Here is an 11787-nt window from a genome sequence, read left to right as displayed (position 1 = left end):
TCACTCCTGAACGTCATCAATGAAGTTCTGCAGCATGTAAAGAAATATGCTTGTCTGTGGATCCAGTTTTAATAAAACAAATACAATATTCTTTAAAAATGCTGTTTGGTTTCTTTTTGTTTGTCTTGACATGTATTATTTATTGGTAAAAATATAATATATCTTTTATACACATATTGTGGTCTAAAGATCACGGAAATTATTCAGAATTATGAACTGGCGCTGGCGGTACAAACATGTACAGTGCTTCCGATTTCCAGGCGGACGGTAAACATCGATGTACAGGAAGTCGGTACAGCGTGGATTGTGGCTGCATTTCCAACATGGACAACACAACTGAAGGAAAATGGGATAGTTTACCCGTTAAACTTAACGACGGTATTACGCAAACTCTCAATGAGCTTGGATTTACACATATGACACCAGTTCAGGTATTAACATTTCTTTACAGTTTTCGTTTACTTCACTCGCATGCCATAGCTAGCTATGCTAACAAGCTAGATAACTAATAACGTTAGCTCCTCTAATTCAACCTCCACAATAATTTAAATATTTTTTATATTCCAGTCTGCCTGTATTCCACTGTTTATGCGAAATAAAGATGTGGCTGCCGAGGCTGTAAGTATGACTTGACACACATGATTGTTTACCATGTAACTCGGATGTTTTGGGTACTGCATTTCTCCAGAACCAGATTGCATAAGTAGCTAACTATTGGAGGGAGAAAGGTCTAAGCAACACATCTTATCGTTGCTGTTACAGGTGACTGGCAGTGGAAAGACATTGGCCTTCGTGATTCCCATCATAGAGATACTTATAAAGCGAGAGGACAAATTGAAGAAAATGCAGGTAAGGTTTGGGTTATTCAGTGTCTTAGACTTATTGCAATGGTTACCGTTTGAGTATATGGTTCACTTTGACTTTTGATATACAGTATTAAACTGAGACGTTATGTTTCACAGGTTGGTGCTCTGATCGTCACGCCGACCAGAGAGCTGGCCCTGCAGATCAGTGAGGTGATGGGCCAGTTCCTCCAGAAGTTCCCTCAGTTCAGGTAGGGGGACAGCCAGCGGAGAGATAAAACCAGAGACATGAACAGAGTTCAGCAAGCTCTGTTCCTGATCTAAAATGTTAATTCTTCCAAGACTCTTATTGTAATCCTGTTATGACCTGAACTCTTCCTCTTTCAGACAGATTCTGTTGATTGGAGGGAGCAACCCCATTGAGGATGTGGAGAAGTTTAAGGAACAGGGGTAAATATGCTCTTCCTCTGATCTCACACAAAGATGGGAGCTTTTTTGTGCCACATGTTTATGTCCAGATCTGATGCCATACAGCAAGCCTGTAAAGGTACAAAAGGATTTCCAGTCCCACTTTAAATGAAGTACAACTTATAAAGGCCTTATATAGCATACATAAATGCTTCACAAACAATCTATAAGCTTTTGTATAAACATTAAGCGTTATGTCACATTTGGCGGCAATTCACCCCACATTAGGAATGGTTATGTCACCCTTTATAGAGTGACACACGCTTATAGGTGATTTGAGAAGCATTTATGTAGTGCTTATGAATCCTTTATGTATGCTATATAAAGCCTTTATATACATTGTACTTGGTTTAAAGTGAGACTGGATTCCCTAACTGATAATTATTCTAATCAATGTTGTCTTTTCCAGGGCCAACATATTGATTGCCACCCCAGGGCGTCTGGAGGACATGTTCAGAAGGAAGGCAGACGGTCTGGACCTGGCCTTGTCAGTCAAGTTTCTGGAGGTCCTGGTCCTGGATGAGGCTGACCGCCTTCTGGATATGGGCTTTGAGGCCAGGTACTATAGTGAAATACAATAGACTACAACTATGCAATACAGTACACTATTGGACATTAAGGACATATGAATCTTACAATAGGATTCAGTACAATCACCAGGCTGTTGGTCATTGGCTTTGATGTCAGGTACAACAGCACAGTACACTTTAAGTACCTGACTCCCTCCCTTTCTCTCTCTCCAGTCTGAATGTTATCCTGGGGTACCTCCCTAAGCAGCGTCGTACAGGTCTGTTTTCAGCCACTCAGACTCAGGAGCTGGAAAAGCTGGTGAGAGCTGGTCTCAGGAACCCTGTACGAATCACAGTGAAGGAGAAGGGCGTGGCCGCCAGCTGCACCCAGAAAACACCTGCCAGGCTCTGCAACTACTACACAGTGAGTAACATACACTGTTGGGTATTTGAGTAGTTCAGGTTTGGAAATGCTGGATTCAAAGGAAAAAGTGGACCACAACTGTATTTTAATAAATGTAATCCCTGAAAGTAATTATTTATCATGAGAGGACCATAAACAATAACTAGTAATGCTGCATAGTCCAAGAAAGGTTCAAATCAAAATAAACAGTTTGTGCACAAAACGGGATGACCGGAACATTCTCTTAGTCTGAGACATTCTTCCAAGACACATTCTCAGAGGCCTCATGATGAGAGCATCCTTACCGGTTTCGCTGTCTGTGCCAGCCCGTGCCATAACATTCTCAATGACTATAAACCATCTGTGTGTAAGTGGAGACACAAAACACAGGAAAAAAGACAAACCATGACTGATCACTTTTTCTTTTGTTATTTCTTGTTTGTCAGATCTGCAGAGCGGAGGACAAGTTTAACAGTCTGGTAGCGTTTCTTAGACAACACAAACATGAGAAACAGCTGGTGTTCTTCAGGTATGTATCCTGGCTACACAGCCCTCCATTTTATTGTCTCACCATGACTACAGCTACCTCTAGTATTCTACTTAATGGCCGACTATATTCATCAACACTGCGGACTGTGTGTTGTTTCTCTCCCTCAGTGTGTGTGAGGACTACACTGTCAGAGCTGTGTGTGTTAATGTGTTGTTTCTCTCCCTCAGTGTGTGTGAGGACTACACTGTCAGAGCTGTGTGTGTTAATGTGTTGTTTCTCTCCCTCAGTGTGTGAGGACTACACTGTCAGAGCTGTGTGTGTTAATGTGTTGTTTCTCTCCCGCAGTGTGTGTGGACTACACTGTCAGAGCTGTGTGTGTTAATGTGTTGTTTCTCTCCCTCAGTGTGTGAGGACTACACTGTCAGAGCTGTGTGTGTTAATGTGTTGTTTCTCTCCCTCAGTGTGTGAGGACTACACTGTCAGAGCTGTGTGTGTTAATGTGTTGTTTCTCTCCCTCAGTGTGTGTGAGGACTACACTGTCAGAGCTGTGTGTGTTAATGTGTTGTTTCTCTCCTTCAGTGTGTGTGTTAATGTGTTGTTTCTCTCCCTCAGTGTGTGTGAGGACTACACTGTCAGAGCTGTGTGTGTTAATGTGTTGTTTCTCTCCCTCAGTGTGTGTGAGGACTACACTGTCAGAGCTGTGTGTGTTAATGTGTTGTTTCTCTCCCTCAGTGTGTGTGAGGACTACACTGTCAGAGCTGTGTGTGTTAATGTGTTGTTTCTCTCCCTCAGTGTGTGTGAGGACTACACTGTCAGAGCTGTATGTGTTAATGTGTTGTTTCTCTCCCTCAGTGTGTGTGAGGACTACACTGTCAGAGCTGTGTGTGTTAATGTGTTGTTTCTCTCGCTCAGTACATGTGCGTGTGTGGAGTACTTTGGCCGAGCCTTGGAGGCCCTGATTAAGAGCGTCACCATCCACTGCATCCACGGCAAGATGAAACACAAACGCAACAAGATCTTCTCAGAGTTTAGGAGCCTAAAGAGGTATTTTATCCCTTGTTGTTAGCTCAGCTGAGGAGAGCATGGGTTTGATCTTTGCATTGAAATGTGACGTTGTGTTTCAGTGGTATCCTGGTGTGTACTGACGTCATGGCCAGAGGCATTGATATCCCAGAAGTCCACTGGGTATTGCAGTACGACCCCCCTAGTTGTGCCAGTGCCTTTGTGCACCGGTGTGGACGGACTGCGCGCATTGGTAACAAAGGCAACGCCACAGTCTTCCTGCTCCCCATGGAGGAATCTTACGTTACCTTCCTGTCCATCAACCAGAAGGTATGCCATTTGTGTTTCCCTCTCCATCTTGCCTGCCTTCCATGCTCTCTCCATTTAAAACCAAGCTGCCCCTCCCTGTCTCCTGATAGTGTCCTCTGGAGCAGATGGCCCCAGTGAGTGACGTGGTGGATGTTCTGCCCAAGGTGAAGGCCCTGGCTCTGGCAGACCGGGCCATGTTCGACAGGGGCATGAGGGCATTCGTCTCCACCGTACAGGCCTACGCCAAACACGAGTGCAGCCTCATTTTCAGGGTCAAAGGTGAGAAGAAATCCCTTACCATCCCTGTGTACAGACCATCAAGTATGATGTCTGAGTATGGTCTGAGGAGAATTATGTTTACGATGTCATCCTCCTCCTGTCATTGGTCAGATCTGGACTTTGTTGCGCTGGCCCGTGGCTTCGCCCTCCTCCGCATGCCCAGGATGCCCGAGCTGAAAGGGAAGAACTTCCCTGACTTCATAGAAACGACCATAGACACAGACAATATCCGCTACAAGGACAAGCAGCGGGAGAAGCTGAGGCAGAAGCTGCTGATTGAGCTAAAGGAGAAGAGGGAGGAAAGGGCCGCTGCCCCTAAGAGACACAACGATAAGAACAAAGCCTGGTCCAGACAGAAGAACAGGAAGGACCGCAGGAGGAAGACTGCTGCCAAGAGGAACCGGGATGAGGTATTTAGTCTTCTAGAGAATTAAGGGGAGGTTTTCCTGACTCAGATTAAGTATAGTCCTGATCTAAAATGCACTCTACATGGAGATTTCCCATTGACATACATTTTTAGTCCAGGACTAGGTTTAATCTGGATCCAGGAAATTGGCCGTAAAATGCTTTTAGAACATCTTTTAAACATGGGAGCGGGCCCATATGCAGAAAAAAGTAGAACATCAGATGACTGTTAATTAACCCTTTGTTCTCTTCAGGGCTCGGAAATGGACGATGAGGACATGAAGGAGCTGTTGAAAGATACTCGTCTCCTGAAGAGATTGAAGAAGGGACAGATCAGCGAGGAGGACTTTGAGAAACAGGTGACAGCAGGACCGAAGAGCCAGAGGAAGACAGCAGCAGGCCCCTCAGAGGACCCACCCAGCTCAGTGGGAGAGGAGGACGAATGAAACACACCTGTCAGTGTTTCCCCCCGATGTTCTAGCAGCAGGTCAGGCTGTCCCACCTGGCCCTGTTTACCATGGAAAAAAACAGAACATGTTATATATTTTAGGGGGGCCTTTATGCCCCGCCTACAGAACAACCATAGGGGAAATACTGCCTGTTACAATAAGACACAGGTCAGAACCACCCATTGAACTTTGAATACACTTTTAAAATAGAGCCAACTGTTTTACATCTATTATTCCGTTATGAACCAGAGAGATACATCACCTTTCAGGAATGTTATGTATACAGTGTAAAGTTATGCGTATCGCCATATTTTGTAATTAACAATCTATAAAAGATACAAACTGATCCCAGTCAGTGTCCCTTTTGAGTTTTTTTATTGAGGTGTTTTGTTTTAAGGCACTGTTATAAATAAAGTTTGATAAGTTCATCGCTGACGGCAGAGGGGGTGAGGACACCCAGGTCTGTGAAGAGGAGCGTGATGAGGGAGGGAGGGGTGTAGTCGATCATGGGGTGTTCATCTGACAGGTCAGACACAGTCCTCAGGGTGTCGGCTTTGTACTGCACAGAGAGGAGAGAGATGGGTTCAACCGTACTGAAGAGGACTAGAGAGAAAATGTACTGCACAGAGAGAAGAGATATGGGTTAAACAGTACTGAAGAGGACTAGAGAGAAAATGTACTGCACAGAGAGGAGAGAGATGGGTTAAACAGTACTGCACAGAGAGGAAAGAGATGGGTTAAACAGTACCTAAGAGGACTAGAGAGAAAATGTACTGCACAGAGGAGAGATGGGTTAAACAGTACTGAAGAGGACTAGAGAGAAAATGTACTGCACAGAGAGGAGAGATATGGGTTAAACAGTACTGAAGAGGACTAGAGAGAAAATGGAAAGACATGGCGCGTCTATCTGAACTGAGATGGAGCCAAATCGGCATAATTGTCATCATAAATTACACACGAATGTCAATGGAAGATGTGCACATAATTTTGAATTGCATGTGTGTATCTCCAATCAGCCCATGGCACAACATACAGTGAGTGCCTTCAGAACGTATTCATTCCCCTTCACCTACTACACATTTTTTTGTTAGCCTAAATTCAAAATGGATTAAATTAATAATAATCCCTCACCAATCTACACACACAGAAATGTTTGCAAATGTATTGAATTTATATAAGTATTCATGCCCCTGATTACAGCTGTGAGTCTATCTGGGTAATTCTAAGCATTCCACACCTGCATTGTGCAACATTAGCCCATTATTTTCTAAATTCTTCATGCTCTGTCAAATTAGTTGTTGATCATTGCTAGACAACCATTTTCAGGTCTTGCCATAGATTCTCAAGTAGATTTAAGTCCAAACTAACTCAGCCACTCAGGAACATTCACTGTCTCTTTGGTAAGCAACTCCAGTCTAGATTTAGCCTTGTTTTTTTTTAGGTTATTGTCATGCTGGAAGGAGAATTAATCTCCCTGTATCTGGTGGAAAGCAGACAACCAGGTTTTCCTCTAGGATTTTGCGTGTGCTTAGCTCCATTCGGTAAATGTTTTTGCCTGAAAAACTCCGAAATCCTTAACGATTACAAGCATACACAGAACATGATGCACCACTATACTTAAAAATATAGAGAATGGTACTCAGTAATGTGTTGTATTGGATTTGCCCCAAACAAACCATTTTATATTCAGGACAAAAAGTTAATTGCTTTGCCACATGTTTTGCAGTATTACTTTAGTGCCTTGTTGCAAATAGGATGCATGTTTTGGAATGTATTCTGTTAAGGCTTCCTTCTTTTCACTCCGTTAAAAAGCCATTAAAAACTCTAAACTGTTCTAAAATCACCATTGACTTCATGGTGTAATCCCTGAGCGGTTTCCTTCCTCTCTGGCAACTGAGTTAAGAAGGATGCCTGTATATTTGTAGTGACTGGGTGTATTGATACACCATGCTCAATGGGATATTCAATGTCTTTTTGTTTTTTTTACACATATACAGTGGCAAAAAAAATAATGAACCCTTTGGAATTACCTGGATTTTTGCATAAATTGGTCATCAAATTTGATTTGAATCTTCATCTATGTCTCAACGATAGACAAAGTGTGCTTAAACTAATAACACAAATTATTATATTTTTCTTGTCTGTATTGAATACATAATTTAAACATTCACAGTGTAGGTTGGAAAAAGTATGTGAACCCCTAGGCTAAACTTCTCCAAAAGCCAATGGGAGTCAGGAGTCAGCTAACCTGGAGTCCAATCAATAAGTTTGCTATTCACAAGCATTGCCTGATGTGAACCATGCCTCGAACAAAAGAGATCTCAGAAGACCTAAGAATTGTTGCCTTGCTGGAAAGGGTTACAAAAGTATTTCTAAAAGCCTTGATGTTCATCAGCCCACGGTAAGACAAATTGTTTATAAATGGAGAAAGCACTGTTGCTACTCTCCCTAGGAGTGGCCGTCCTGCAAAGATTTGTTATTTGTTTTATTTAACCAGGTAGGCTAGTTGAGAACAAGTTCTCATTTACAACTGCGACCTGGCCAAGATAAAGCAAAGCAGTGTGACACAGACAACAACACAGAGTTACACATGGAGTAAACAATAAACAAGCCAATAACACAATAAACAAGCAATGACACAGTAGAAAAAGGAAAGTCTATATACAGTGTGTGCAGAAGACATGAGGTAGGTAATAAATAGGCCATAGGAGCGAATAATTACAATTTAGCAGATTAACACTGGAGTGATAAATGAGCAGATGATGATGTGCAAGTAGAGATACTGGTGTGCAAAAAAGTAAATAAAATAAAAACAGTATGGGGATGAGGTAGGTAGATTGGGTGGGCTATTTACAGATGGACTATGTACAGCTGCCAGATAGTTGATGTTTAAAGTTGGTGAGGGAAATAAAAGTCTCCAACTTCAGCGATTTTTGCAATTCGTTCCAGTCACTGGCAGCAGAGAACTGGAAGGAAAAGCGGCCAAATGAGGTGTTGGCTTTGGGGATGATCAGTGAGATACACCTGCTGGAACGTGTGCTACGGGTGGGTGTTGTTATCGTGACCAGTGAACTGAGATAAGGCGGAGCTTTACCTAGCATAGACTTGTATATGACCTGGAGCCAGTGGGTCTGACGACGAATATGTAGCGAGGGCCAAAGATGACTGCAAGAGCACAGCGCGGAATGCTCAATGAGGTTAAGAAGGATTCTAGAATGTCAGCTAAAGACTTACAGAAATCTCTGGAACATGCTAACATCTCTTGACGAGTTCACAATATGTAAAACACTGAACAAGAATGGTGTTCATGGGAGGACACCACGGAAGAAGCCACTGTTGTCTAAAAAAAAACATTTCTGCACGTCTGAAGTTTGCAAAAGTGCACCTGGATGTTCCACAGTACTACTGGCAAAATATTCTGTGGACAGCCGAAACAACAGTTGAGTCATTTGGAAGGAACACTATGTGTGGAGAAAAAAAGGCACAGCACACCAACATCAAAACCTCATACCAACTGTAAAGTATGGTGGAGGGAGCATCATGGTTCAGGGCTGCTTTGCTGCCTCAGGGCCTGACAGCTTGCTATCAGACAGAAAAATGAATTCCCAAGTTTATCAAGACATTTTGCAGGAGAATGTTAGGCTTTCTGTTGGAGCTCAACAGAAGTTGGGTGATGCAACAGGACAACGACCCAAAACACAGAAGTAAATCAACAGCAGAATGGCTTCAACAGAAGAAAATACACCTTCTGGAGTGGCCCAGTCAGAATCCTGACCTCAACCCGACTGAGATGCTGAGGCATGACCTCAAGAGAGCAGTTCACACCAGATGTCCCAAGAATATTGCTGAACTGAAAAGTTTTTTTTTAAAGAGGAATGGTCCAAAATTCCTCCTGACCGTTGTGCAGGTCTGATCCACAACTACAGAAAACGTTTAGTTCATGTTATTGTTGCCAAAGGAGGGTGAACCAGTTATTAAATCCAAGGGTTCACATACTTTTCCCACCCTGTACTGTAAATGTTTACAGTGTGTTCAATAAAGACATGAAAATGTATCATTGTTTGTGTGTTATTAGTTTAAGCAGACTGTCTCCTTAAATTTTATGACCAATTCATGCACAAATCCAGGTATTTCCAAAGGGTTCACATACTTTTTCCTTGCCACTGTACCAATAGGTACCGTTCTTCGCAAGGCATTGGAAAATCTCACTGGTCATGTGGTTGGTTACAGATAATTGTACGTGTGAAGTACAGAGATGAGGTAGCCATCAAAAATAATTGTATTATATTGCACACAGTGAGTACATGCAACTTACTATGTGACTTGTTAAGCACATTTTTACTCCTGAACTTATTTAGGCTTGCCATAACAAATGGGTTGAATCCTTTGACTCAAGACATTTCCGCTTTAATTTTTAATCAATTTGTAAAAAATGTGACAACATAATTCCATTTTGACACTATGGGGTATTGTGTGTAGGCCAGTGACAAAAAACAAATAATCTAATTCAAATTCAGGCTGTAACAACAAAATATGGAAAAAGTCAAGGGGTGTGAATACTTTCTGAAGGCCCTGTATATATTGCTGGCAGGCCCTGAATGGTTAACTCTCACCTTAAATCTGTCTGGGACGTCCTGCTGGTTAAGAGGGTAGAGACGGACAAACTTGAAGCTCTCCGCTACCACGTAGAAGGGCTTGTTGTGGGCTTTGGAACACACTGCCATCTGATAGGTTCCAATCTGTACAGACATATCAACCAACACCGTCACTTGCACACTGCTACATACTACAATACATGTTTGACTTTATTATTATGAGTTCATTGTTCCCAGAACACACCTTGTTGATGATGCCTCCACTCTCAACGACTCCTTCTGCTCCTACAATAACCAGGTCCACCTTCTCCAGGACATAACTGTAGGTGGAAAGATATAGAAAGGGATATGTATCTTTAACCTTTATTAAGAAAGGTAAGCCATGGTAGTGTTTGGTACAGTCAGTATTTACCCCACAGCAGCATCCAGGACCACTGTCACAGGAACATTGAGTCTCCTCAGCGCATCAGCCATCTGTTTCCTGGAGAGGACAGACAACATGTCACACGAACTGTGTGTGTGTGTGTCTTACATGTTCAGTTCCCCCATCAACTTGTTTGCTTTGGAAATGTGTGTTGTCTCACCCGGCTGTATCTGGCTGGGACTCTGTGACGTAGACTGTGAAGCGTTTCTTCTCGGCTGCAGCTTTCTCCAGCACCCTCAATACTACTCTGGAGGAGGAATGGGTCAGGATTTTCTAAGGGAGAATGAAAGAGATTTGTTCTTCAAAAATACATCTTTCTTATAACATTCTTGGAACTTTATATTTTGGGGAATTTTTGGTCAGGTTTGCCAAACTGAATTTGACCTAAAATGTCTGCCGCCATGACTCACTCACCGCCCCGTCTTTGATGAAGGTGTGGCAGAGTTTGGCCACCTTGGTTCTGGAGAGGGAGATCTTCTCCAGGAACAGCTCTCCTCTCTCCTCCATCACCTTCTTACAGCGCGACAGGTCCTGAGACAAACATGGAGGGGGAGGTGAGGCCGTCAGAGAACTCTGACCTCTTCTGAGGTGAGGTGTAAAATAAACGAGTGCCAATAAGCTGTATAATAAGTTTATTTGTGGTGTATTTCTAATAGAATGACAAAATTAGAAGGGATAGAATGGAGAGTATTTAAACTTGGTTTATATTTCATGGCAAAAAAATACAAATGTACGTGTATGTGCAGTAGTCTATGGCTGTGTATGGCCCTAACCTGGTGCTCCAGTGATGTGAGGCTGATGAAGCGAAGGAACAGCTCCCCTCCAGAGGACACGGCTACAGAGGAGTCCACCTCCGTCAGACAGTCTGTGGCCCACTTCAGGCTCTCCCTCAGACCCAGGATTGTCTCACCTGAGCAGGGGAGCAGGGAACAGTGTAACATGGAGGGGCCGATTGTATCCAGAGATCGAATTACGGGGATCATGCGAGCTTCCATAACAATTCAGGGAAACAGTCATAAAAGTATGAAATACCAAACTTGTATGACAAAACACACTATTTTGCTTGGTATGATTTTGACATTAGTATGACTAATAGGCAGAAAGAAGAGAGTGGTCAGACCTTTGTCTCGTCTGAGGAACTCCAGCAGGGTGCGGATGGCTGCTACAGCAGAGGCCATGTCAGGGTCTGTCCTCATCTGGGTCCTGAAGTACTCCACCAACTCTGACAAGAGTGAGGGAGAGCAGTCTTGGGTCACACTAATGACTAGCCTACTCAGTAGTACTCTACTAATGAAGACAACAGCCATGTTTGTCTGTTCAGTTGGTTCATTTATCTCACACAAACACACACACACCTACCTTCTTCGTTCATTTTCGAGGGCTGTTGCATCTGAAATCTAACTATCGGTAGCTAGCTAGCTATATTCTCGAAGTTTAGTCAAAGATTAGTCAGTGGCAGCAACTGGAAGTAGCTACGAGGCCGAAAGTTGGTTTCTTATTTCTTCGCAGGATGGCAAACGTTAAAAACACATGTATCAGAAATAGAGGTCAGTTAAACCAGAGAGTAAACCCATGCGAAATCCTTTTTTCTAGACGTATTTCTGACCATTTCAGTCATCTGTCATCATGTCGCAATCTGATGACGTAAACT

At 43.0% G+C, this 11787-nt stretch overlaps 2 protein-coding genes across 2 annotated transcripts; one reads left to right on the top strand and one right to left on the bottom strand.

Moving 5' to 3' along the window:
* Positions 1-275: 275 nt before the first annotated feature.
* Positions 276-5549, top strand: LOC139422825 (DEAD (Asp-Glu-Ala-Asp) box polypeptide 55). Its single transcript, XM_071174216.1, has 13 exons — positions 276-431; positions 568-618; positions 763-849; positions 963-1054; positions 1191-1253; positions 1681-1830; positions 2015-2204; positions 2630-2712; positions 3586-3717; positions 3798-4005; positions 4095-4263; positions 4375-4673; positions 4923-5549. The coding sequence occupies exons 1-13, from the start codon at positions 324-326 to the stop codon at positions 5112-5114; spliced, it is 1824 nt and encodes a 607-aa protein (XP_071030317.1). The 5' UTR covers positions 276-323; the 3' UTR covers positions 5115-5549.
* Positions 5476-11787, bottom strand: LOC139422826 (translation initiation factor eIF2B subunit alpha-like). The gene is made up of 9 exons (XM_071174217.1): positions 11496-11787; positions 11257-11358; positions 10910-11046; positions 10551-10667; positions 10297-10409; positions 10125-10193; positions 9957-10032; positions 9731-9856; positions 5476-5676 (listed from the first exon to the last, which is right to left on the bottom strand). The coding sequence occupies exons 1-9, from the start codon at positions 11524-11526 to the stop codon at positions 5521-5523; spliced, it is 927 nt and encodes a 308-aa protein (XP_071030318.1). The 5' UTR covers positions 11527-11787; the 3' UTR covers positions 5476-5520.

This window comes from Oncorhynchus clarkii, chromosome 12 (assembly GCF_045791955.1).
Source record: "Oncorhynchus clarkii lewisi isolate Uvic-CL-2024 chromosome 12, UVic_Ocla_1.0, whole genome shotgun sequence".
NCBI lineage: Eukaryota > Metazoa > Chordata > Actinopteri > Salmoniformes > Salmonidae > Oncorhynchus > Oncorhynchus clarkii.
The sequence above is the reverse complement of the archived record's forward strand: the minus strand, read 5'-3'. Positions and strand labels throughout refer to the sequence as shown.